Source organism: Embiotoca jacksoni, unplaced genomic scaffold, assembly GCF_022577435.1.
Source record: "Embiotoca jacksoni isolate LCO1_2020_lvr unplaced genomic scaffold, fEmbJac1.0.p SCAF_21, whole genome shotgun sequence".
Classification (NCBI taxonomy): Eukaryota; Metazoa; Chordata; class Actinopteri; family Embiotocidae; genus Embiotoca; species Embiotoca jacksoni.
This window is the reverse complement of record NW_027185352.1, coordinates 8,362,080-8,389,329: the sequence shown is the minus strand read 5'-3', so window position 1 is coordinate 8,389,329 and position 27,250 is coordinate 8,362,080. Positions and strand designations below refer to the sequence as shown.

Here is a 27,250-nt window from a genome sequence, read left to right as displayed (position 1 = left end):
TAAAAATGATTTGGTATCAGTTTTGTTTTTATTCACAAGAAGGGTAGAATCATTTAAAGGCAAGTTCACTCAAATTACAACGACATTATTTTCTCACTCATTTTCTAACGTTATCCATTGGTGCAGACAGTCCGGTTGTTGTTGTTTTTTTTTTTTTTTCAGGTTTGGATACATAGATTTCTGCCTCCATCCTGCTACAATGAAGAAGAATGGAATTTGGTTCACGATGCTCCCCACATTGGAAAGCTGATGAACAGTTTTCGTCTGAACTACTTCCTACAAAAGAAATAGTCCGTGTGTAAGTAAGCAAATACGGTACAGTATATTCTTTGTGCAAACCCAGCTTGTAATACAGGGTGAAGGACGTGTACACTTTCTCTGGTCACTGGAATGTTGAAACTGAGGACCGATGTTGTAAAAACATGTCATTGTGTAACACTTGGAAATGTAGGCGCATGAAAGCAGCTTAACATTGAAATGTATCACATTTTCTTTGATTTAACTTAGTGCAACAATGTCCTGACTTAATCAAGTTTCATAATCAGAGAGGAAAAGGGTAAAAAATTGTACTCAGTCACAATAAAAGTGGCACATGAGGTTCAGTTTACTCATCATGAGGAGTTCTACGTAACCTAGAAAACTAATCCTATAATATCCTTTGTCGATTCAGGATTTTTTTTTTTTTTTTTTTTTTTTAACAGAAAGCCTGCGGTGTCTATAGGAAAGAAGTGTTCTTTTCGCAGGCGGGGAGGGTCTAACTAAAGATACTAAGGTCCAGCTTTTTTGGTGTTTCATTAAAACTGAGCAAATATTAAAATGTCTGATCCTGTGCTGCACAGACATGGCTGCTTCAATGTTCTTAAAACACACAATATCCTAACATGCATGCGATGCTGTGCCCTAAAGGAAAATAACACTTAAAATGAAATGTACCACAAACAACATAATGTCATTATTATCAAGAGTTCGTTCAGTTTGTATAATATAAGCATCATAAATTTTGCCAGTAAAGGAATGTTAAACACAACTCACTCTTAAGACAGACTATTGATCTTATAGGAAATTACCATAGGGGCCCATTTGAACCCAAATGATGAAATTCTGCATTAAAAATGTCCTCACAACTACCTTAACATTTTACCCTTCTTGCTCTTTGTTCAGTTTCTCATCTTCATCCATGTCTGTCTGGATTGGTGCCATGTAGTGCGCGTTGCTGTCTGTTTCAGCATCACATAAGCTTTTCACCAGCCCCTTCTCGGACAGCCACCGCGCCAGGCGCGACGCCAGTAAAATAGTTCCCGTGGTGGTGAGCATAATGGCAGTGCGAAAGGGGAACAGGCGGTATCTGTGACCGTCCTCCTGCATCTTGTCCCACGGCAGGGGCAGCACATCAGGGAGGCCGAGCTGAGGTTCCCCAACCAGAACCCGCAGCAGTATTGCCAACACAAAGCCAGAACAGGCCCCAAACCGGTTCACCCACTGAGGTAAGAAGAAGGTGCATGTCACCTGGGGAGTCAGCATTGAATACAAGACATCTGCACTGAGGACCCAGAACAGGTGAACGGACCTTGTTGTCATGGCCAGGCCTGCTCCTACCGCTCCGCACAAGACGATTGAAAGCTTGACCACCACAAGAATAGTTTTCTCTGATGCCTAAAAGAGAGGAAGGAATATTATAAACTATCAAGTTTGGGTTCAAGTTGACAGTTTCGTAACGCTTGTTTTGTCTGGCCGGTAAATCAAAACCCTAGTACAGGTATTATTAAGCAAACTACAATTACCAACTAACAGTTTTAAGTCTCCGCTCACCACGGTCAAGTTTCTAGATGCCCATGCACCTGAGCAATGTGAAGTGACAGTGACCTTTGAACTCTACGTCTGCCCACTTCATCCTTGAGTCAAGTAAATGTTTGTGCCGAATTTGATTAAAATTCCTGTGAGGTGTTCTTAATACATCGCGTTCACAAGAATGGGAAAGATGTGAGTTCACAGTGACCATGACCTCCAACCTTTGACCAACAAAATCAGATCACCTCATGGTTAAAACCAAGTGAATATTTGTGCCAAATTTGAAGACATTCCCTTTAGGCGTTCCCCAGATATTGTGCTCACGAGCATAGGTGGATGTGAAGTGAGTGACCTTGACCTTTGCCTACTACTACTACTGATGAGCAGATAAAGTCAGACGTGAGGTTATATTAACCTTGACTACCAAAATCTACACACATCATCCGTCCGTCCAAGTGAATGTTTGTACTCAATTTGAAGGAGGTCCCTTAAGGTGTTCCTTAGATATCGCATTCTGAAGAATGGAAAAGTTGCGAGGTGACCTTGGGCTTTGACCTTTGCCCACCAAAATCGTATTAGTGCATTGTTGGTACAAAGCAAATGTTTTTGCCAAGTTTGAAGAAATTCTCTCAAAGTGTTGGTGACATATTGTGTTCGTGAGAACCAGACTAACCGGACAATCCGAAAACATACTGCCTCTGGCTATCGCTGGCACTGAGGCAGAGAAACTATCAACTCACCTGTTTGTAAATGATATTCTTGAAGATATTTCGGCCCAGTTGGGAGGCAGCGGACAAAAGGGTGGAGTCAACTGATGACATCACAGTTGCGGCGAGTGCTCCGATACCGACCACGGAGACGTAGAAAGGGCAAAGGTACTGGAGGGCAATTGGCAAGATCATTCCAGCTTTACCCTGTTCGTACGGGCTGGGTGAACCGAAGGTGGTCTGGTTCCAATCTGGCAGACGGAAAGCAAATGTAATTCAATCAACGTAGGAGTACAAAGCGTATCGAATATTTTCACGTGACTATTCTAACAAAGCAGACCCTTTTCAGACTCTCTTATTCCCTTTTAGTTGTACTTGTCTCCTGACTATTACGAACGAACTGTTTGTTCCAAAATGAACAAGTGTAGTGTAGGAAATAAGAAGGAGGAAGTACTGGTAGACGCCGCCACCGCCCCGATGATGAGCGATGGGATGCCGAGGATTGGACATAACACCGCTCCTGCATAGCAGGTGATCTTCGCTTGGGCATCTGTGGCCGTGGACAGGACTCTCTGGTAGAAGGCCTGGTAGCAGATCCCTCCAACGGCCTTCGAGAGGAATAGAAACGGAGTTAATGCTGGTGTTTTCAGGAATGCAGTTATTGCCCTTTTTTTTTTTTTTTTTTTTTACTCAACAATTTAAGTAAAGAAAACGGTTGCCCCAGCAACCCTTCAGAGAATGTGGTTTATGCCACAACAGTGTAGCCTTTGCTGACTTTGCGTATTTCCTACTGAAGAGATTTCAATGGAATTGCATTTCCAAACTATTTGACAGGGACCATCGAAGGTGTCTATTACCAGTAGCAGGAGGTCGTCTATCCAGCGACCTGCATCCTCCAGCTCCAGCTTGCCAAGCCAAGGCTCCTGGTGCAGCCCTGTCTCTGCAGCCACAGTGATGTTCGCAGAGTAGGGGTTGGTCAGGATAAAAGGGACGCAGAGCCACTGAAATAAGGAGCAAATAGCATATCAGTCATGAATGGTTCTATGAATATTACATCATAGTTATGCCTACCGAGATACACCACCCACTGAGGCTGATGAGAACGTCATTTGCAGGTATTTGGTCATAAACCAAAGTATTACAGATGTGAATATTTGGGCCGACAGTGTTTAAGACTTAAGGGGTGGCACTAGTAGAAAAAAAAAAAAGAAAGAAAGAAGAAAGGACAACCAAAGTCAGGAGGGTTCATCCTCTCGTGGCCATAAATGTTTGTACAAACTTTCGACGCCACACCATCTTAACGGTTGCTGAGAAAACCCCGTGCTACGTCGCTATGCTGAAAAGATGGATAAACGTATGTACCAAGCCAAAGAGCATGAAGCAAAGCTGGATGACGTCAGTGTAGGCCACCGAGTACAGTCCCCCCATTAACGTGTAAAGGACTGCCACCGCCGCAGAGATCCCCACAGCCAGCGACGAGGAGATATCCATGACCACGCTCACTGTCCCACCTGTAACCACAAACAGACATTGGAGTGACGAACACGTAACTGAATCTCTAAAACCGATGTCACGGTGTGCTGTTTTAGCACCTTCGTTGGTCGGTGCATTGAGCACAGTATCATGTTAAAATACCAAAACTGTACAGTGTCTTACATTGTCGCAGAAAAACCGGTTCACACTTTGAATTTCCCTTAAAACTAAATACACTTTTTAACTAAATTCTGTCGCACAGCTTAATCCGGAGACAAGTCGTCTTCAAACCACGTCGAAGCTTAAGACAGAAAAACTCCGACCTCTAAAGTTACCATTTAAACCTCCGACCTTTACAGTCACCAGACGTCTTCGTCGCATTGGTCAGTTTAATGTACTCCCATAAAATGATCCTTTTTAAACCCACGTCGACTCTTGAGTTTAATATAAAAGCAGACTAAAACCTTGCAGAAATAGCACGTTTCTTTTTTCACGACTCGGGCCTTAAACCTTTTGACCTGTTTCTTTAAATTGGGCTGAGAGTCACGTTACCGCGGTCAAGGTTTAAGACACGCAGACGTGCAGTTTCCGTGTCGAGCATTTGGCCACTGAAAAATGCGTAAATGTGAATAGATGAAAGATGATCAACGTACGAATAAATGATAAACCACAATATTGACCTTAGAAAAGCTTCACGTTGTCATAAACATGCATAACGCAAAAAAAAAAAAAAAAAAAGTCTTGCTTTTGATTTAGACTTGCGGACCTTTGTTGTTTTTAACTCACCTAATGCAGCAAGGACGCACGCTATCCACAGGATATCCCCGAGGATGGAGGGAATGAAGAGGACGGCGCCTACGGTGTTGCCGTATTTCTCTTGAAACGGGTCCATGAGGGTCACGTAGTTCTTCGCCCGAATGGGTTTGACAAAGAAGAGTCCACCTGAAGTCACACGAATACAAACACTTTAACGCTGCGTGAATTCTTCGTGCCGCTCGGACTGACGTGAATAGAAACCGGCGTTCTCCACTTTATTAAACTGGAATTTACTGTATATTTTTTCTTATTGAGGAGCGTGAGGTTCCCTCCCCGCGCCATCGTGTTACACCTACGCGGTTGCATTTGACTCCACTCACCGATAATCAGATTCAATGCAAAGGCGATAGGTCCGATGGCCCACACCAGGCCCTTGGTTGGATCGTAGACCACTTCAGCGTTTCCCAGAATATAGCCTCCTCCCACCCACGTGGCTGCAAAACATCAGAAGACGTACGGCCAAGGGAGAAAGAAAATGAGTGAAATCAACTCCCCCCCCCTATTTGTTCATTGATGGAATTGAATGGAATTTTTTTTTTTTTTTCATCCGAGTTAATATCGTCATCACCGTTCTTATTTTACCTGTCATAGTGAATATGCTGACCCAGATGTTGAGGTTTCTGCCTCCAACCATTACGACTTCACTGCGGCTCCCGGCGCTCTTCTTCTCCTCATGTTTGGACTTCCTGGATGCCCAGATCCCAGTGGCCAGTATGATGATGTAAAACACCCCAATGGACAGGAGTCCAATCCAGTTTACTGCCATCTTCAATGTCTGTGGGGATGGACACACAAACACACACACACACACACACACACGATTTAAATGGCTTGGCTTTCGTATACGTTTATATTGGGTTATTCAACTTTCAGGAGGATATAAAAGATAAAAGATAAAAAGCACTGTCATCATCACAAGTGCGTTGCTGCCACAGTCCACCAGAATGACATCCCACCACGTTTTTCCTTCGAATCAGGAAATTCGATTTTCAGTTTACTTGTTCCGATTTAAATTTGTTCACATTTTTAAATGCTTAAAAGGTCCAATCGCCTCTAAAGTTATGTAACGCAAGAGAGCAAATAAAACCAAATGGGATGCGCAGAGTTGACATGTTGGGGACATTTTAGGTGTATTGATTGATTCAGGTCAATTCAAACCGCTGCCGTTTGCCCCGTTACTAGACTAAGCAACTAAGTCACTGCATTATACTGTTAGGAAAGACTCAACACCTTGTTAAAAATCCATTTATTAATTGAATGGCCTCTCTAGCATTTCATGAGAAAATAAAAAAAAACAAAAAAACCTTCATTTCTTTAAAAAAAAAAAAAAAAGCTTTTATTGTGAAACATGCATGCGGGAATGTAAATTGGACTATCACACCTCGGATGAGTAATCCAGACCAACCAATGAGAATAGCAGGATTACATTGTTGAATTTAATTAAATCAACGTGATGGAAATATAGGTTATTGACTATCGTATGTAATCAATACCACCGCAGCGCTTATGGCACATTAGAAACGAGCCACAATTCAAACCCTTTCCTCGGGCGCGCTCGGCAGGCTCCTCAAAATGAAAATAGCACTACACCTCCGGTTATCGTGTAGGCCTTTATATTGCGATGCTCGGAACAAAGGCTCCGCGTTAATTGTCGTGAATCTTCCTCGACCTGCCAATTACGCAGACGTCGTTTCTGTCCAGCCTTTGTCTCCGGGCGGCGGCGGCGGCGGCGGCGGCAGCAGCAGCTCACTGACGGGCAGACTCCATGAGGCAATAAAGGGGGCAAATTACGGTGGTCTTCATGCGCTCTGGACGCAGGAGGGAGGGAGGGGAGGGAGGTAGGGGAGAGGGGGGGGGGAACCGGAGCACGGTGACGTACCTCGCATCCAGGGTTTCGCTCATTGTTCTGAACACATCTCTCTCGTGTCGTCTCGCAGCGGGACCGCGTCTCCGTGTGAGCAGACTGCACCCGTTTCACCCCTCCCCGCCTTTCCTGTCATGCGGCGCCTCGAAGAAGATGCTTCTTCTTCTTCTTCTTCTTCGAGCGATGTCCGTGCGCAGAGAGAAGAAGAAGAAGAAGAGGAGAAGAAGAAGAAGAAGAAGAAGAGGAAGAGGTGTCTGACCGCCGCTGGTGATCGGCCTCGGATCCAACACGCACGGGTCTCGCTTCTCGTGTGCGATGCCGCTTTGTTCCGGCCTCACACCCCACGCGGAGCGTTCACGAGCGAATCGTTTCGGTCCTCCCGATTTGGTTGACTTCCTAATATGGTCATATCCATATTTGTGCCGTTGCCAACTTGATGCAGCTCGCTGTGTTTTAGTTGTTTAAAAAAAATAAATAATAATAAATAAATAAAATAAAATAAATCCACCCTGGTAATGTTTTTAACATCCAGAGTCCGTAGCGGGACGAGAACGCGTTTCTTGACCCACTTCAAAGACGAGGAGGAAGCCGTAGATGTGGTGATGTGGAATAGGACCGTGGGTCTGCGCAGGGTGTTTTATTTTGAAACTTCTGGTCTCCGTCTATCTGACTTCCGGCCCGGCTGTTCTGTCTTTGTGGAGTTTGACGGCACTTCCGTTCGTTATTTCAGCACACGAGCTGCATTGGAAACAATAGTGACGTGCCAGATTTCTCAACATACAGTCTTTAAATGAAACACGGATTATTTAAAATCCCCCAAACCATACACAGCTCTGTGTCTGTTCCTCTGGTGCATCTCCCGCTTTTTTCTTTTCTTTTTTTTTTTTTTTGGCGAGCGAGTCATTTCGTAAATGTACAATTATATGTCACAAATATTTAATGTCTCTCAGATTATTGCACGAGCGGATTGTTTTGCCCCGTTAAATAGCGAGTTGCGGGTTATTATTTGTGTATACAGTTGATGAGGGTACCCTCTCGGAGCAGGACGTAGTGACGTAATGCTCTACGTCGACATGGAAGTCACCTATTACTGGAAGTACATGAATGAATACTGCCCAGTAAAGTGAATCAATAATTGTTTCGACAAGGCATCTGAAAGGTTGTAAATAAAATAATCATATCTCGATATAAATTATTAATGGCTTACTGGATGAACTTTTATATTATTCAGCTCTAGACAAATATAGCAGTCAAATTTCTCTTTGTCTAGTCCATTAGATTTATTTACAACGGGGACCGTGTACAAAGTTAATTCATCTCAAAAAGAGAAAAGATGCTTTCTACCAGATTTAGCTACGAGCTGATTTCCATCTGCAGTCTGGGCGGGCGAGAGGAAAGAATACGACACTTTACTACAAATGGACTTACAGCCCGTGACACTCACCCACACAACAAAAACACACTAAACAGGATTAAAAAAAAAAAAGATCAAAATAGTAAGTACAAACATCCAGACTTCATAACAGGTTGTCAATTGTAAAACTGATGTAAAGTAAAAGAGGATCATAGTTGTTGTTAAAGAAAACAGGGTTGTATTAGTTTCATAGTGTGCTAATATTGACACTGATACGGTTATACTAATGGGAAAAATATTTGGATATCGGGCAGACCTCCCCAGAACAACGACAACACCGGGTGATTGTTTAAGGCGAAAGAAACTCGAACCCCACTGACATTTCGCAGATATGAACTTTTTTTTTTTTTTACAGAACATCAGGCAGATAAAGGATGAGGCAAATTATGAACTGTTCTGCATGTGGCTCTTTTTTTTATATATATAAAGTTATTTATCATTATTAAATTCCCAGTGAAGTTGATTATTTCCGTGTACTGATGTCAGTGTACAATAAACTTTATAATATCCCGCCTGTGGTACGTATAATTGGCAACAGTATAAAAAGTTGTGTTTATTGTCTTTTGAGTTTCATGCTGTGACAGTTACTCATCCGGTACAATTAAACATTGTTGTTCTCTACCGTCCTCCAGGTCCTTCGGGAGATTTCTTGGACGAATTAGACGTCCTCCTGTCAAACTTCCCAGAAAATGGCCCTCTCGGTGACTTTAACATCCAGACTGAGAAGTCATCTGACCTTTTGCTCTTACTGTCCTCCTTTGCTCTCTCTCACTCAGTCCTTCCCTTCCTGCTCACAAAGCCGGTAACCACTTGGACTATATTTCACCAGAAACTGCTCCACATGTAACCTCACTGTAACTCCACTTCACGTCTCTGACCACTTCTTTATCTCTCACTCTCTCAACCCGACCACGTCAAGACTCTGTACCTGTCCGTTGCAACATTCGCTCCCTCTCTCCCTCCTCTCTGACCTCCTCTGTTTTATCTGCCCTCCCTTCAACTGACTCTTACTCCCTCATGCATCCTGACTCAGCCACAGACACTCTCCTTTCTACTCTGTCTTCGTCTCTTGATTCTCTCTGTCCTCTTACGTTACGACGGGCTCCGTGGTTGTCTGACTCGGTGCTCCCAGAGAGCCACGATGAGAGCGGCAGAAAGGAAATGGAGAAAATCTAACCACCCTGACGACCTGCTCACCTATCCATCTCTCCTCTCCTCTTTCTCTGCCTCTATCTCTGCAGCCAAAAGCTCCTTCTACCGAACCAGAATTCAATCCTCATCTTCCAACCCCAAAAAGCTCTTCTCCATCTTCTCCAACCTCCTTGACCCCCCCACCTCCCCTCCTCCTCCCTCCTCCCTTCCACCGAGCCACTTTGTCAACTACTTTACTAAAAAGATAGATGACATACGCTCCTCATTTTCAAACACAGCTTCTGTAACTACATGTCCATCATCATCATCTTCGTCCCCTTCGCTTTCCTCTTTCACCCCCCCCTGTCTCCCAATCAAGTTCTCAGCTTGGTAACCTCCACCCTCCCTCACCCCCCACCTGCCCCCTCGACCCCATCCCATCTCACATTCTCCAGTCTATTGCTCCTGACCTTCTTCCTTTTCTCACCCATCTCATCAACACTTCTCTGTCAACTGGCTGCTTTCCGAACTCTCTGAAGGAGGCGAGAGTGAACCCTCTCCTGAAGAAACCCACCCTCAACCCGGCTGATGTAAACAACTACAGACCCGTCTCTCTCCTTCCCTTTCTTTCCAAAACTCTCGAACGAGCTATCTTTAACCAACTCTCCTCCTATCTTCACCATAATAACCTTCTTGACCCTCACCAGTCTGGTTTCAACAGACCACTCAACAGAGACGGCCCTCCTTGCTGTCTCTGAGCAGTTTCACACTGATAGAGCAGCCTCTCCCTCCTCTGTCTTGATCCTTCTTGACCTTTCTGCTGCATTTGACACAGTGAATCACCAGATCCTTATTTCCTCCCTTCAGGACCTCGGCAAACTAAAAACACACCTCTTCCGACTTTACCTTGAACAGTAGAACTTTAGTAGCGCTTAAAATGGCACTTACTGATAGCACTTTGTAGTTTGGCTTTCTTGGAGAAATTGTATTTTCTTGATTCCTGTTGTTCTGGGTTTTGTACCCTCATGGTTGAAATTCACTTATTGTAAGTCGCTTTGGATAAAAGCGTCAGCTAAATTAAATGTAATGTAATGTAATGTGGACGATCTCCTTCCAGCCTTCTCTCACTCTGCTTTCTGCTCTGCCTCACTTCTTCAAAGCTTGTCAGAGAATCATGGATTAGCTGGTAACACTGGCATTAAACTCAGGCCGGATCCCTGCTTTCTCAGCTTTACGCAGCCTCATGCCTCCCTATCCACTCCTCCGCCTCCCTCACCCAGTCTCCCATTACAGAAACAAACTCTGACCTTGACCAACTCCCTCTTTCCCACTGGGTTCCAGGGGCCTTGCTGATACTGAAGACAACGGATTCACTCAACAGACATTTCCATCGCAAACTTGGCACTTTTTACTCCTGCTGTGCGACAACACATTAGCCGAGTTCTGTCGGAGATGTAACAAAGTCAATGTTTCACAAGGCAGGCGCCCCTTCACCAAAAATAATATTATAAACACAGTCAAGAGTTAGTAAAAGAAAATGAACTACATTTGCATTTATCACATTTAATGTCATCCATCTATCTATCTATCTATCTATCTATCTATCTATCTATCTATCTATCTATCTATCTATCTATCCATCCATCCATCCATCCATCCATCCATCCATCCATCCATCCATCCATCCATCCATCTATCTAGCCATCTATCTATCTGTAAATAAACTATAGCATTGTTTATAACACCGTGTATTTATGTTGTAGGTGCTGGTGAAAGGTTTACTGCTCTTTAGCAGCACTTTCAGACCAAGAAAACAATATTATTGGAACAAGGACTTCACATGAGATGAGACACCATGAATGTAGTGTATATAAAATGAAGCAGGACTGAGCTGTGATTTTATTTTTAAACCACTGATTTCTAAATCACTGAATGTTTTGAGTTCCAATTGCAGCTGATATTCTGCTACTGTATGAAGCCGTTTCACCTCGGCTGACAGTTACAAGAATTAAATCTGAACATGTTGAAGCTGTTTGTTTGCAGCCAACTTGAAGACACGTACAGAACATCTTATACTGAGGCTGATTGACTTCAGGCAGAATACTAACAAACCAAGAGCGAGTATAATACATGGTTAGGACGTTGAAATTGTTGACACATGTAAGTATTTAAGAGCAGTGTTTGACTCAACTCAAGTTTGATGTAAACACAAGAGTTGGTCTGCAAGCGTGGAAAACTTAGAATTCACTTCGCTCTTTTAATGTCTGTGATACTATTTTATGTAACTTAAATCAGTTGTTCATGGAAAATCTTCAAACTCTCTCTCATTAGTTTGCTGGTTTATTGGGTTCTCTCTGAGGGGACAGAAATAGCCTAAATGGTATTGTAAAAGTCCGCTCTGAGATTATTGGCGTCCAGCAGAGAGACTTGTGCTCCCTCTGGGAGAAAAACGTGGCCCAGAAAGAAAACCTATCAGCCCATCGGATCATGTTGTATCCAGTGAATTCACTGCGCTGCCCTCAGTGTGATGTTACAACGTGCCCCTGAGGAGAACAGATCACTACTATGAGTCCTGCATTCCTTCTGCTATCAGGATACTAAATGCTGACGGTGGACAATTTAAACGACCGAAACATTCTTCCAACTTGGTTACTTGTAAAATCTGTAATTTATTTGTTATCTATAACTTACTTTTATCTACTGCTGCTCGTTTCCTTGTATCGACCTGCATATGTTCATATGTTGATATTACTTTGAACTACTTTGTGAGTTTTTAAAGTTGTGTATGTGTGGATTTGGTAAATTGAAAATCATTGCCCTTATTGGGATTATTAAAGTTGCCTGAATATGAATATACACAAATAGTTATTTTCATGCACAAGCATGGACACACATTCCAAGTCCCCCATCCATATGAACACACAATGGGCTTACACCATGCAACTTCAAATTAAAAATTTGTATGACAGATTAATTACAATGTGTACTGACAAGTTAATCCTTGCTCTGTAACTTTACGTAGAAAAATTCACACACAACTAAGCCTAATCTGCCAAGTTATTTTCCACTATAGTGAGACTCGTGCCAGCCGCCTGGGTTTTTTTGGGCACTATGGTGTGTGAAGTGAAAAAAAAAAAAAGGCATAGCATAAAATGTGTAAAAACAACAACAAAAAAAAAACAATGTTGAAAATGTAGAAGTATATATTGTAACCAGCGATTTCATAAAATCTACCTTAAATGCTCTAAATGGCCGCTGATGCCGAGGCTGCATCTTGGTTTATTGTTAGTCCGAACTTCTGATATTAACCCAGGAAAAAAAAAAAAAAAAATCCCCACAAAAACCCCCACAACATTCAAACGCAGTGTAAAAAAAATAAATAAATAACAGTCCCAAACAAAGTCCGTTACATGGCATCATTTTCCTCTTTCAAAGCAAGTAAAACAGGAAGTTGGATTATTTTTGTTTGATTCAAATAACTTTGTGTTCATAATTACCTGAGTTGTCTTGTAGACAAAGTTGAGTAGAGTAAAAGTTGAATACGCCACCGTTACATCAGTGAAGAGGAGGCTGCATGCGTTTCCTGAGGGAGAAACGGACACTGGCTGTATTTCTTCTTTCTTTTTTTTTTTTTTTATCTCTTTCTTCACTCAAGCCGTAACTGACACCTGAAACCTGTTCTGATGTCCTTACTTCCTGACTCCGAGCAGCATGGTCTGAGTTTGTCATCAAATATATTGTGTTAACATCAAATGACCTTGTCAGAAAGAGGAACTTGTGCTCACTTCAGAACTCCATTCACTCGGTCCATTAGACCTTCATCTGCGGCTCCAGCTCCACCCCATGTGCTCCACCCCAAAAGTGAGGCTCCGCGATGTGGGCGGGTCGGAGTTTGGATTACCGTTACCGATTGGTTGAGGATCAGTTGACTGGCAGTGAAACGAACGAATCACAGCAGCGTAAATTCAATCTGGGCGGGGGTTAGCGCTCATCCACCGCCTCCGCTCAGAGCGGCTTCTCAAAAGAAGGTCCAAATTTAAAAAAAAAAAAAAAAAAAAAAAAAAAAAGTGGATGCAGCTGTGGCGCTTACACCCAACTCAGGTCAGTCCTGGCAGTGCTGGCAGAGATGTTAGACAGCTGTTAGTGTAGTGCCCTGGATGTTTCAGGGGTTAAAAGTAGTTTGTGTATCTTCTGTTTTATTGCTCTGTGCTGAGTATTATTATTATTTTTGTATAGCCTGGAGCGCTTTGTGTTCAACTCACCTGCTTTTTACATTGAGCATTTGCAGAGCGATATTCATTTTCGCCAGCAGATGGCGGTAGCGTCAACAGAATCTCCTGCCGCCTGCTTCCGTCGGTCCAGTTATTACGTGACACGGTTATGACAGACACGCTGATGGGCTCATTCAAGGGTATATTTGCAGGTGAGAAAAGTACAAAACACCTTTACACGTGTATTAAGTTCGTTCTTGTTCGAGATGCCGTGTTGCGCGTTTGGTTATACAAGATAGAAGTTATAAATGTCCGTAAGTCAGGGAGCCAACAAGCGCCAGCTGCATAAACTAAGAAATGAACTCAACCTTGTGACTATTATTCTGTAATATGATGTATGTAAAATGTGCATGTAACGTTGTCAGTCCCCAGTGCGTAATATTAGCAATTTTTTTTTTTTTTTTTTTCAGCCAGAGGAAGGACACCGGAAACTATTCTGGGAATTGTATCTCCCTCAAAACATTGAATTCAGAGTTTATTTGAGCAATTGAATTTCTACACGTTATCAGGCGCACACAAAACCGTCTACCTGCTTCTCTCCCACCAACATTCAATAAAAGGAACAAAAGGAAATATCGGTGCAGAGAAGGAGAGAATAAAACGTAGAAAGGATGTGGCACCACACTTTGTCTCCTTCAAGTGAGGAAATAAGATGTTTGCAGTTTTATTGATGCGGTTTGAAAACCCAAAGCTTATGTCCCGATAGAGAGCCATTAAAACAAATGAAAATGTCAAATTTGTCCTAATTACAATTAAGATGTTTTTTTTTTTTTTGAAGCCTCCTTAAACTCGTCGACTATTTGCACTGTCAAAGTTGCTGCGTTAAGTGTTAATACAAAGTCAACACTTCCTGTGTTATTTCAAATTAAAAGCCTTATAGCATTTCATTAGGCCGAAGCCCCTCGTTTCTTTAAAAAGGCTTTCATTGTGAAACATTCGCAGGAATGTGTTGTGGACTGAAGTTGGACAAACATACTGGAGATGAATAAACTCATCTGAAGATTGCAGAATTCTCTTGTTGACTTTAAATTGAAATTAAAGGCATGAAAATAGTTATTATTGATATGCCGCCATAGGAACAGTTGTTACACCTCAGAAACGATCAGTCTGTGCCCCCATGTGTGCGCTCGTGCCGGCGCTCATACATATGTAATGGAATTATTAATTTTTGCCAGTAATGGAATATTAAACACAACTCACTCTCAGAAAGACCAGTGATCCCGTAGAAAATGATTGTAGTGGCCCATTTGACCCTCATTAGAAAATCCTGCATTAAAAAATGTCATCACAACTATTTTTAACATCTTTCCCTCATTGTCCTTTAGTTTCTCTTGTCCTCCTCGTCTGTCTGGATTGGTGCCATGTGGTGCGCGTTGCTGTCTGTTTCAGCATCACATAAGCTTTTCACCAGCCCCTTCTCGGACAGCCACCGCGCCAGGCGCGACCCCAGTAAAATAGTTCCCATGGTGGTGAGCATAATGGCAGTGCGAAAGGGGAACAGGCGGTATCTGTGACCGTCCTCCTGTATCTTGTCCCACGGCAGGGGCAGCACATCAGGGAGGCCGAGCTGAGGTTCCCCAACCAGAACCCGCAGCAGTATTGCCAACACAAAGCCAGAACAGGCCCCGTACTGGTTCACCCACTGAGGTAAGAAGAAGGTGCATGTCACCTGGGGAGTCATCATTGAATACAAGACATCTGCACTGAGGACCCAGAACAGGTGAATAGAATTTGTTGTCATGGCCAGGCCTGCTCCTACCGCTCCGCACAAGACGATCGACACCTTGACCACCACAAGAATAGTTTTCTCTGATGCCTAAAAGAGAAAAGAATTTTAAAAGCCATCAGATGTGGATCTTGGAGTGGATTTTTTTCACTGATTGAATTGGTTAGGAAGTTAAATTCTCAATTTCCCTTGGTCCAAGTTGATGTCTTCAGTTTGCTTATGTTGTCTGATGAGTAAAAGTACCGATAAAGTAAAAAAACCTATCAACTCACCTGTTTGTAAATGATATTCTTGAAGATATTTCGGCCCAGTTGGGAGGCAGCAGACAAAAGTGCAGAGTCGACTGATGACATCACAGATGCTGCGAGTGCTCCGATGCCAAACAACGAGACGTAGAAAGGGCAAAGGTGCTGGAGGGCAATTGGCAAGATCATTCCAGCTTTACCCTGTTCGTACGGGCTGGGTGAACCGAAGGTGGTCTGGTTCCAATCTGGCAGACGGAAAGCAAATGTAATTCAATCAAACATATGAGGTACAGCGATATGTGGGTTAAACACAGATGTTCCATTGTGTCAACTTAATCAGCCACCAATCATTCAACACTTTGGCCACAGGCAGGAGGGTGTAGCCTACATTATTTTCACACAAGATAACAGCAGAAGTTGTAAATGTCCTAGAAGTAAAGAAATGCTCATTCCAAAAGAGATTCAAGACACTCGTGACAACAAGGAAGAGGAAGTACTGGTAGACGCCGCCACCGCCCCGATGATGAGCGATGGGATGCCGAGGATTGGACATAACACCGCTGCGACATAGCAAGTGATCTTAGCTTGGGCATCTGTGGCCGTGGACAGGACTCTCTGGTAGAAGGCCTGGTAGCAGATCGCTCCAACGGCCTTAGAGAGGAATAGAAACGGAGTTAATGCTGGTGTTTTCAGGAATGCAGTTATTGCCCTTTTGTTTTCTATACGACAAATTAAAGTACAGACAACGGCTGGTAACCCTTCAGAGAATGTGGTTTATGCCGTCACAGGCCGTGTAATCTTTGTTGACTTTCCATATTTCCCAATAAGGATATTTTAGTGGAATTGCATTTCCAAACTATTTGACAGGGACCATCGAAGGTGTCTACTACCAGTAGCAGGAAGTGGTCTGTCCAGCGACCTGCATCCTCCAGCTCCAGCTTGCCAAGCCAAGGCTCCTGGTGCAGCCCTGTCTCTGCAGCCACAGTGATGTTCGCAGAGTAGGGGTTGGTCAGGATAAAAGGGACGCAGAGCCACTGAAATAAGGAGCAAATAGCATATCAGTCCTGCATGGTTCTGTTCATATAACATCACAGTCATGTTGATGGAGGATACTCCACCCATTTAGGCTGATGAGAATGCCATTATGTTTGCAAGTATTTTGTCAATTTTGACCCCATTTCAATCAATTCAATAGCTTTCAAAACATTAAACCAAAAACCACACGCTGGCACCAGATGAAAAGTGAAAGGATAACCGAAGTCCTCAGGGTTCATCCTCTGGTGACAATGAATTTCACAGCACAAAATCCAATAGGTCTTCAGAAAGACCCAGTGCTACGTCGCTAAGCTAAAAACGTGCATATGTCCTCCAAATAAAAGATCTGTACCAAGCCGAGAAACATGAAGCAAAGCTGGATGACATCAGTGTAGGCGACAGAGTACAGTCCCCCCAATAATGTGTAAAGGACTGCCACCGCTGCAGAGATCCCAACAGCCAGCGACGAGGAGATATCCATGACCACGCTTACTGTCCCACCTGTAACCACATCAGGATGAAGCGATCATGACTTTAACAAAACTCTAAAACTGATGTTGTGATGTAGTTTTCACTGCAATTTCTCAGCACCTTCAAGGATCAGTGCTTTGAGCCCGATAGGAGTATCTTGTTCAAATAACAAAGCTTTACAGTTTTTTTTTTTTTTTTTTCAAAGAACAACTGCTGAACGATTTGAACTTGGCTGGAGATAGCGAAGCTCCAACTATTAAAGTTACCTCTAATCTATACAGTCGGCAAAAGCCTTCATTCCACTGGCCAATTTTAACATACTTCCTTAAATGATTTTTTTTTTAAAATAGACAAAAGACAACATGTGAAATGTTGAAACTGAAAATTTCTATTGTTATTTGAAAATTATATGCTTATTTTGAATTTTAATGCCAGCAACACGTCTCAAAAAAGTTGGGACAGGGGCATGTTTACTATAGTTTCACATCATCTCTTATTTTAACAACACTCTGTAAACATTTGGGAACTGAGGAGACCACTTGCTGGAGTTTTCAAAGTGAAATGTTGTCCCATTCTTACCTGATATAGGATTTCGGCTGCTCAACAGTTCGGGCTCTCCTTTGTCTTATTTTTCATTTCATGATTTGCCAAATCTTTTAAATGGGTGACAGGTTTGTACTGCAGGAGGCCAGTTTAGCACCCAGACTCTTCTACTACGGAGCAATGCTGTTGGAATATGAGTAGAATGTAGTTTGGCATTGTTTTACTGACATAAGCACGGTCTTCCCTGAAAGAGACGTTGTCTGGATGGAGGCATATGTTGCTCCAAAACCTGTATACATCTTTCAGCTTTAATGGTTTGATCCTAGATGTGAAAGCTACCCATGCCATGTGTACTAATGCACCCCTGTACGGTCACGGATGTTGGCTTTTCAAATGAGCGCTGATAACAATCTGGGTGGTCCCTCTACTCTTTAGCCTGGAGGATGCAGCATCCATTATTTCCCAAAACAAATTTTGATTTGTCAGACCACAAGACAGTTTTCCACTTCCCTTCAGTCCATCTTAAATGAAGTAGGGCCGAGGGAAGGCGGCGGTCTTTCTGGATCATGTTTATATCTGGTTCCTTCTTAGGATGATAGAGTTTTAACCAGTATTTGTGGATGCCGCGATGAACTGTGTTCACAGAAAAGGGTTTTCAGAAGTGTTTCTTAGCCCAGACTATGATTTCCACAACAGATTTGTGTTTGTTTTTAATGCCTGAGGGCCCGAAAGTCACCGCCATCCAATATTGTTTTTTGGCCTTGTCCTTTTCGTACAGAGATTTCTCCAAATTCTCAGAACCTTTTTATGATATTATGTACTGTAGATGATGAAATCCCCAAATTCTTTGCAATTACGGAACATTATTCATACATTTTTTGCAATATTTTCCCATGCAGTCTTTCACAGAGTGATGAACCTCTCACCATCTTCACTGCTGATAGAGACTCACTCTCTGGGATGCTCTTTTGAGGTTACTGACCTGTTGCCAATTAACCTAATTAGTTGTGAGATTTTCCAGCAGGTTTTATTTTTTTGCATTACACAACTTTCCCAGTCTTTTGTTGCCCCTGTCCCAACTTTGTTGAGACGTGTTGCTGCCATCAAATTCAAAATAAGCCTATATTTTTCATTTAACAATAACATTTCAACATTTGATATGTTGTCTTGGTCTCTTTTCAATTAAATATAGGTTAATGTAATTTGCAAATAATTGCAATCTGTTCTTATTTAGATTTTACACAGCATCCCAACTTTTTTGGAAATGGTGTTGTAGAAGCACTAACACATTGCAGAAATAACATGATTTTCTTTAAAGCCTAAGACTTTTTTGATCTCTTTCTGTAAGAGAGTCACATTACATAGTCAGATTTAAGATACTTAAGATTTTGCAAAAATTCATTCATTAAGTCGTTTCTGACTCACCCAATCCACCAAGAACGCATGCTATCCACAGGATATCCCCGAGGATGGAGGGAATGAAGAGAACAGCACCTACAGTGTTGCCGTATTTCTCTTGAAACGGGTCCATGAGGGTCACGTAGTTCTTCGCCCGAATAGGTTTGACAAAGAAGAGTCCACCTGAAGTCACACGAATACAAACACTTTAACTTTGCATGAATTCTTTGTGCCAAACTCCCAACATGTCCGGATCCCTCTGACCCTGCGTGTTTTAACCTTTGCTCCCCCCAGTTAATCCCCTCCTGGGAGTATATCAACCCTGGTTCTGCACTCCAGCCTCGTCAGTTTGTTCTGTCTTCTCACCCGGTACCAACAGCTGCTGCAAGTGTTTAAGCCTAATTTTTCCTCGTCTGGTTCTGACCTCAGTTTTTGCCTGCCTGCCTCAGCAACGTGCCTCTGCAGCCTGCCTGACCTGTCCCCTCGTCTCGCATCGGACTCAACTGATGTCCTGCGGAGATCCCACCGTCTACCCTCACCTGCTGTCCTGTGTCGGTCCACGGAGGTCACCAGTCAGCTCCGACCTGTAAGTCCTGCATTGATCCACGTAGATCACCGTCAACGTCGAGCCTACTGCTCCCAGTGTCCCGCCTCTGGTTCCTCCACATCCGCCTCGCTGCTGCTTCATTGTCTGAACACCAGGCTGCTCCATCAGTGCGGTTCAGACTCACCAGGATTGCAGGAGAACACTGCTCTGTCTCTGCTGGCGAACTCTCTTACGTACACACTCTTGTTCTCCGGATCCGTGGACTCTGCATCACTGTTAAACCCTCACACACTCAGACTCACCTTCAGCTTGGAAGACCTCCGATCTTCCCCAGCGTACACATCTTCATCTCAAAAGAGACTGCGGATTACACATTCACGCTTCATCCACAACTCCTGTTTTCAATGTTTCCGCTCTCGGGTCCACAACCACACCCTTTCAAGGACACTTAAATTTGTAACAAACATGGCAAATAGTCAATTTACTTCAGATTACATCCAGAAGCACCCAGAATAGGAATAAAAAAAATTATAACCACTCAAATACAAATATCAGCCAGTAATGTAATCTCTAAAATAACCCAGCATTTGCCACTTTATAGCACTGAGAATCACCTGTATATTTTTCTAATTGAGGAGTGTAAGGCTTTTTTCAGACTGCCAGCCCAAATCAGATTTTTGTCATATCCAGATTATATTTTGACAGATTTTTGAAAGGCTGAACAGTAAAAAAAAAAACAACAACAACACATGAAATGTGATTTTTGCAATTGGATCCAAACCACATTTGGAGACGGTTTGAGATGAGATTCCAATCAGTCCTGAAGATCTGATTTGACAAAAAAAAAAAATTCAGATTTGCCTGCAGTCTGAATACAGCCTTAAATTCCACTCTGTATGTTATGTAACATTTGACTTCACTCACCTAAAATCAGGTTTACGGCAAAGGCAATAGGTCCGACAGCCCACACCAACCCCTTGGTTGGATCGTAGACCACTTCAGCATTACCTAGAATATAGCCTCCTCCCACCCACGTGGCTGCAAAACATCAGATACGTTCAGCCAAGGAGAAATAAAATCAGATGCACCTATTTATTGATTGAATTACAATCAAATTGAAAATTTGCAAAACAAATTGAAGTACTATTACAACCTTTTAAGTCAATGTTGATTGATCATCCTTGTTGCTTTTATTTTACCTGTCATCGTAAATATGCTGAGCCAGAGTTTTAGGTTCCTTCCGCCAACCATTACGACTTCACTGCGGCTGCCAGGGCTCCTCCTCTCCTCATGTTTGGACTTCCTGGATGCCCAGATCCCAGTGGCCAGTATGACGATGTAAAACACCCCTATGGACAGGAGTCCTAGCCAGTTTACTGCCATCGTCAGTGTCTGTGGGGATGGACACGTACACAAAAAAAGGGGGGGAACAAAAAAAAAAAATCACATATCCCTTTCAAGCAAATTATGTACATTTCAAAATGTGTTGCTTCCAGCAAATATAACTGTCAAATTTCACTTTAAAGTAAAATACGATTGAGGAGGAAGAGTGTCGTATGAATCAGCACAAAGCCGTCACAGGAGGTCAGGACGGTTCAAACGCAGAACTTTAACCCAGGAGACCACTCTTCATGTCCAGTGTGAAAACAAAAGTCAATGTTGAGCTATCGCAACTTATGCACGAGTTAATTTATGCTGAATCTCTAGTTAGCATGCTGAAAACTAATAGGGCAGCATGCTCTGTCAGCTAATTTATAGCCAGCAGCATGCTGACTAATACACAACAACAACAACAACAACAAAAAAAGACTCTAATGGTAATCTATTGTTCCAGTTTTTATTTACCATTACTTCACAGGTAGGGTTTAATTTCTCGGGCGGACCATGAAAGGAGTACCAGACTTTTGCCGTTTGTTTGCAGTTTATTGAAGAGATGTAGTTGAACAGGATGAGGAAAAGTACACTGAAATCTGTCGGGTTGTGTGTTTCTGCTCTGGTGAGTCTAGTCTCATGCGGTCTGGTGAGAACTGTGTGCTCTTCCTGTGCCTTTGCTGCCCACTTCCTGTTTCCTTTGCCCTATATATACAAAAACTCCACACACCCATGTGTATCCAATTACTGTCACTGGGTGTCCAAAAAAAAATAACATTATAAAACATCTTAACAAAATAATACAACATGCCAACAACAACAGAAATAGCTTCTACACTCGCCCCTAATTGTTTAAAGTGTATAAGAAAACAATTATCAACAAATAATAAAAAGGAGCCATGTACAATACTTAACCATTTACAAATTTTAAAAGGGCCAGAGGTTCCAGAACATGGCACCTGTTGGGACCTGGTCTTTACCACCAGTCCTTGCTGGATTTAAGTCTGCCTCTTGTAACAGGCATATTTTAGTTATCGTCTTTCAAGCTAGTTGATGTCAGCCATCAAAGCGACTGGTTCTTGCCTGAATCGTATCAGAACACCAATGAGCGGGTTGGTAAGGTCTGGACCCTGCAGCAGTTGGGAGTTTGGTGACGTCCCCTTGAAAACTGCACTACAGTAAAAGACAACTCTCAACGTCCCCTTCTTTGAATGAGAGACGCCGTGATGTGGGATGTACCATAGCTCTCCATCACTTCGACTTAGCTGTTCCACCGGTACCATTTCAGCATGGTCATTGTCAGTCATATCCTTGATGAAAGATGTGTGCTCATCATGAAATTTCTTGTTGTTGTGAAACTTGCGTTTTAGACTTTGAATGCGTTGCTCTGCATTAGAAGGGTTATTTGGCATGCTGGGATGTTCTCATCTGAAAGGCAAATCTAAACAATAATATCCAGCTTTCTTTTTTGCCGCGTGATTCGTGATGTCCAAGAATTTGACATCCTCTCTCGACATCTCCGTTGGTTCCTTGCTGGCTCTCTCGCTGAAGTCCTGGTTGTACTGTTTGATTAACAGCTCCTCTAGATTTCCCCTGCTCTTCTGGGCTGAATCTTGGGAATGCTCATGCAGGCAGTCATTAAGAAAAGCCGAGGGGTCCGACTTGTCCCGAAACATCTTTTTCCATCAGAAAGCCCGTAGTGCGTTTTATCATCGATGACGTCATCAAAGACACACGATTGTAAAGGGAGAAACACCCATCTTTTAATACTTTATTGCCTTCATGACTTCATTCAAATCACCTGTGCAACTTTATTGCCTGTTTCTAATCATCTCGGTAACTGCAATCAAATATTAATCAAACCTCAAGTAATAATATAAACAGCAGTCTTTATAAAGGGAAACTTCTTTTATTATTTATTTTATAGCAAAACTTCCCTTTGACAGGGAATAACTGTAAGAAATTGGTTTCTGATCAGAGTAAACACAGACTCAAAGGCACCAGGATAAGTAAGCCTGGCTGTCAGTCTGGTCTGGACCAGGCTAGTTTCACAGAATACATCTCCATGGTAATTTATGTGCTACTGCTTTTGTGAAACCCAACCAAGGCTTAATTAAGCCAGGATACCTGGAAAATCCTGGTTTATCTAGGTTTTGTGAAACAGGCCCCTGAAGTGTAAATCACTAATACAAAAAGAAAAAAAATACAACAACAAAAACTTACGGTCCCGAAGTGCAAATCACGAATACAAAAAGAAAAAAAACAACAACATTAAGGAGGAGTCCTGAAGTGCAACTTGCGGCCCAAAAAGTACGGAAATAGCGTCATCAGCTGGTCCGTCAACTTTAGCTCCGTTTCCTGGAGGATTTAAGGAAGCAGCGCCGTGATGGGGAAGCGGCTGTTGCATCAGTATGACGATCACTTCAGCGGTACATCACTGCACTGTACCGATCCCGAGTGGTATGGCACTCCTTTACCACCGATAGATGTGCCGAAAGCAAACTTTAGAGCTGGCCGTAATTAACGGAGTTGATGTTTGCCTAGTCAACACAGCCAGTCGGACCAATCAATAACAGAAATTCAGTCGCAGAAAAGGCTCAAACTTGTATTTAATTTGGCACGTTGGATTCACAAGTGAACACGATCACACATCACATCAGATGCAACTCCATGTTGCGGAACATTAACCAGACATATGCATGGCATCATATTCATAGACACGAGGGGGATGAATCGTTTCCGACTGCGCGCATGGCACCGTGACGCGCGGAGCAGGAGAAAGACATAACCCTAATAAGTAACTGGTTCAGATTTCGTCGCTTGATCATCATCAGTTTTTGTGTTCCACACTTTTTGTGAGCAGTAAGTCAAACGTGTCGGTGATATTTTACGCACCGGAAACTTAAGCAACAAGCGCCCAGCAAAGTTTGTGACAAATTATTGGGGAACAGAGAGAAGCAGCGGGGAGTCATATCCAGGGAGCTAGGATTGTGTTGTTGTGGGCAGAAACTTGTGCGTTACGATTGCGCTACGAGCGGGCGCATTGGAGAACCCAAGTGCCATTGCGCACACAACTTCCTCAGACGCCTCAGGTCGTCTCGGTAGAGCTTGGGGGTGACGGCCTAACCGTTGGAGATGAATTCACGCCGCACACCCCCGCGAATGTCACAGAAAACCCACTTGGTTGTGCGCCTGACCTGGAGCGCCTTTCTTCAGTGACTCCCCCCTCCCCCCTCAGAAGCGCGAATGTTATGTTGTAATGAAATTATTGGGGAGCAGAAAGAAGTAGCAGGGTGTCATATCCAGTGAGTAGGGGTGGTGGGGAGCGACAGTTGTGTTGTTGTGGGCGAGAAACGTGTCCATTTTCATTGTGCTGTGAGCATTGTCATGTTGGATAACCCAAGTGCCATTGCACCACAGTTGAGGTGGTCGGCAGGAATGTTTTCACTCAGACGCCTCAGAATGTCAACTTGGTGTTGGCAGTTTGACCCTGAGCGGGAAAAAAAATCATAGTAAACAACCCCGTGAATGTTGAAGGAAGCCCAACTACTTGCGCGCCTGACCTGAGGCGCCCTTTTCGGTTTTGGCCAGTGACTTTCTGCCCCTCGGAAACGCAAATGTCACTGAAAAACACCTCCAGCTTCATTGCTCCATTGTCGTAGGCTTTTTGAAGCATTTCAAGAGCCTCTTTTGAATATTTCCAGAGTTTGACACAAAATTTGACGTGCACCCTCTGTTCATGTCCATGATGACATGGAAAGCGCACCTGACCACTGCTCACAATATCACGTGCAACTCGGGTGCTGATTTCGATCAAGCGACAAAACTTGGAGTCCCTGATCAGAAAGTTATAGCTTCCCCGTGCACTGCGCATGTCACGGTGCTGAGCACTCTTCATGCACAATAGAACTTTCGGATCCAGCCTTGTATATTTGAAAAAGTTTTGTATAGTGATTTGGACAGCTTCAGACAGTGTAGTGTTTTGGACGGTCTTTGTTGTAGGATGATATCAGTAAAAAAAAAAAAAAAAAAAAAAAAAATTAAATGGAATATAAATCTCATTTAAGAATCGCTGGGGAAAGCCAAAGAGGTGTGGCTTGATCAAAGGTTGCCTAATAAGTGTGTCTGATGTTTAAGAGAGAATTTAGGTTACAGTGTTCATTCATCACAGTGTTAAGCGGCAGTGTCAGTAAACAGCCAGCAGGTGTCAGTGTCATTGTGTGAGCAGCGTGTGCGCATGGAGAGTCCCAGCGAAGTCTTGCGTGAGAAAGTCAGATGAGATTCTCCGTTAGACACGAGCAGAAAACCGCTCTGTATCGATGATCCACTGAAAGATACTGTTTTACAATTTTCAGGTGAGCTGGTGAGGTTCCGTCAACCTCTGGGTTAGGACCATGGTTAGACTCTGCTTCGGTGACACTGTGATGTGTTGAATGTGTTTATGAGCGACTCACTACACCACTATAAATCAATTTATAACTTTTATATGATGTGATTTTCTGGATTTTTTTTTTTTTGATTTTTTTTTTTGTGGATATTCTGTCTCACTGTTAAAATAAACCTACCATTACAATTATAGACCGTTCATTTCTTTGCCAGTGGGTAAACTTACAAAATTGGCAAGGGATCAAATAATTATTTCCTTCACTGTAAGATGAAAAAAGTTTTCTGACATAGAGCTTGGATTTTTTTTTTTCATTTTCTAAAATACTGCTACTGATTTCTAAACCACTATATGTGAACACACGGTGGACATGCATTGTGCAATTTAATATTCCATTTGATCGATGCATTAATTAGTGTGTGATGATAATTTAGTCCTTGTTCTGTGTTACTTTACATGCACCACTGCTGCTAAAGTCACACACTACAACTCCGTGTTTTTTGGGGATGGAATGGATTTTGTTACTAAATTTACAAGACTAGGATATGGAAAAGTGAAACAATCTTAAATTTTTGTCATATTCTGGTGGATTCTTTGGATATTTATTATCATAACATTATATTCAACATGCAAGCTTTTTAGCAACACAGTGAATATTGAAAATCTAGATACATTTTGTTTGCAGTGTGAATTCATAAAACTATTATAAATGTACTAAATTTACACCACTGCTTTTTCAGTTTTACGGCTTGGGTTTATTGGTAGAACAGAACTGATCTGGGCTCCTGCCACTAAATAATAATTTAAAAAAAACAACAACGACAACAAAAACAGCAAACCCTTATAGAAACTCATTGTTAAAAATTAACATTCCTAAAAAAAAAGTATTTATGTTGACATTACTACTTTTCTTTCAGTACAAATACACAGAAAATTTGAATGTGTTGATTCTGTCAAAATGATTTTGTTTTGGTAATTACCTGTGTTGTCTATAGACAAAGTTGAGGAGAGTATAAGTTGAAGTATAGATCCTCAAAGTCACCAGTCACAACAGTGTTATTCTCTCAGGAACTCATCAAGCCTCCTCTTCAGAGTCGATGGATTTTCAGCAAAATCCAAAACAAAAGGCGTAACTGCCACCTGACACCTGTTTTTTTTTTTCCTAACTTCTGTCAGCATAATCGGTTTCTGAGCAAATGTTTTGTTTTATGATCAATTTGGAAAAGCCAAATTTACTCGACCAACATAGTGTGGGAGGGCGAATTTTGTGATTCGGATTAGAGGTAGGGGTAGGTTAGGAACAAGTTGACTGACCGTGAAACAACCAATAATTGGAACTTTCTCAAATTGGCCCAAATCAGAAAGTGGAAGCAGTTGTGACATGCCAGGAGGTGTCGCACATGTCTCCACTTGACTTCTATAGTAAACTGTGGTATTTACTTTTACAATGTCATACATTAATCAGTATAACACACTTTCAAATGCTGTACATCCACCAGCTATTCATGAGTTCAAACTTAGACTAGTTTTAACCTCAGTGTTTACCTAAATAACTAAATTCAACTGGATTGCAGCACACAACCTGGTTCCTAGGTATAGATTAGCTGTTAATATTTTTAAACCTGGTTGGTGTAACTTGTGTAGCGAACTGAACCAGCTGAGAAAGCCGACGTCAGGCTCGGGACGCATTGCCTGCGCAGCGGTCGTTGAACATCTTGATTTTTATTTCAGCACCAGTGTTAACCAGTTCGAGCAGTCGCACTCCCTGTGAGATGAGTCATGCCTCACGTCAAAAATAGAGAGGGAAAAGATCTTTGATCACCTATGTACTAAAAAAAATCATCGTAGAAAAGCAGTCGAGGCTCTAATTATATCACGGTGATAAATTAACAGGGGAAAGGCAGCATTTTTCTTGTGCTCTCTCTCTCCAGTGTGTGTGCTTATGTGCTTGTGTAACTCTCTCTAAACGAGGGTAAACAAAAATCATGGGCTTGCTTTTTGGTTCCAACCCGTCCCTTGTCTCAAACAGTTGTTACACCTGAAGATCTCTGCCTGCTCCTTTTTTA

General features: G+C 42.5%; 3 protein-coding genes across 6 annotated transcripts in view; 1 reads left to right on the top strand and 2 right to left on the bottom strand.

The window, feature by feature from the left end:
- Window positions 1-9: 9 nt before the first annotated feature.
- On the bottom strand, window positions 10-12,992 carry LOC138202598 (high affinity choline transporter 1-like). Of its 4 annotated transcripts, none has more exons than XM_069156767.1 (9): window positions 12,691-12,992; window positions 5,367-5,559; window positions 5,105-5,218; window positions 4,755-4,910; window positions 3,858-4,006; window positions 3,353-3,496; window positions 2,950-3,103; window positions 2,529-2,746; window positions 10-1,653 (listed from the first exon to the last, which is right to left on the bottom strand). In XM_069156767.1, exons 2-9 carry the CDS (start codon window positions 5,548-5,550, stop codon window positions 1,138-1,140), a joined length of 1,635 nt encoding a protein of 544 aa, XP_069012868.1. In that variant the 5' UTR covers window positions 5,551-5,559; window positions 12,691-12,992; the 3' UTR covers window positions 10-1,137. The 4 variants fall into 4 exon arrangements, with proteins under 4 accessions (XP_069012868.1, XP_069012866.1, XP_069012869.1 ...); XM_069156765.1 differs by lacking the exon at window positions 12,691-12,992 and adding an exon at window positions 6,664-7,228; XM_069156768.1 differs by lacking the exon at window positions 12,691-12,992 and adding an exon at window positions 6,454-6,598.
- A 1,782-nt stretch (window positions 12,993-14,774) lies between these two features.
- LOC138202594 (high affinity choline transporter 1-like) lies at window positions 14,775-23,104 on the bottom strand. Its single transcript, XM_069156759.1, has 9 exons — window positions 23,024-23,104; window positions 20,629-20,821; window positions 20,354-20,467; window positions 18,910-19,065; window positions 16,823-16,971; window positions 16,326-16,469; window positions 15,933-16,086; window positions 15,463-15,680; window positions 14,775-15,280 (listed from the first exon to the last, which is right to left on the bottom strand). The coding sequence occupies exons 2-9, from the start codon at window positions 20,810-20,812 to the stop codon at window positions 14,786-14,788; spliced, it is 1,614 nt and encodes a 537-aa protein (XP_069012860.1). The 5' UTR covers window positions 20,813-20,821; window positions 23,024-23,104; the 3' UTR covers window positions 14,775-14,785.
- The window catches only part of LOC138202592 (uncharacterized), a 20,473-nt gene continuing 8,327 nt past the window's right edge, over window positions 15,105-27,250 (top strand). The window contains exon 1 of the mRNA XM_069156753.1: window positions 15,105-15,184. The gene's annotated coding sequence lies outside the window, so the exon portion shown is untranslated. The remainder of the gene's footprint in view (window positions 15,185-27,250) is intronic.

What these genes read in the sequence shown, in the direction of transcription:
- LOC138202598 (XM_069156767.1), bottom strand. Translation starts at nt 5,550, where the DNA reads ATGGCAGTAAACTGGATTGGACTCCTGTCCATTGGGGTGTTTTACATC. An exon ending in TGCATTGAATCTGATTATCG is followed by an intron (nt 4,911 to 5,104) that starts GTGAGTGGAGTC and finishes GTGTGACTTCAG; the next exon opens with GTGGACTCTTCTTTGTCAAA. An exon ending in TAGACGACCTCCTGCTACTG is followed by an intron (nt 3,104 to 3,352) that starts GTAATAGACACC and finishes TTCCTCTCGAAG; the next exon opens with GCCGTTGGAGGGATCTGCTA.
- LOC138202594 (XM_069156759.1), bottom strand. Translation starts at nt 20,812, where the DNA reads ATGGCAGTAAACTGGCTAGGACTCCTGTCCATAGGGGTGTTTTACATC. An exon ending in TGCCGTAAACCTGATTTTAG is followed by an intron (nt 19,066 to 20,353) that starts GTGAGTGAAGTC and finishes GTGTGACTTCAG; the next exon opens with GTGGACTCTTCTTTGTCAAA. An exon ending in GGCGGTGGCGGCGTCTACCA is followed by an intron (nt 15,681 to 15,932) that starts GTACTTCCTCTT and finishes TCCGTCTGCCAG; the next exon opens with ATTGGAACCAGACCACCTTC.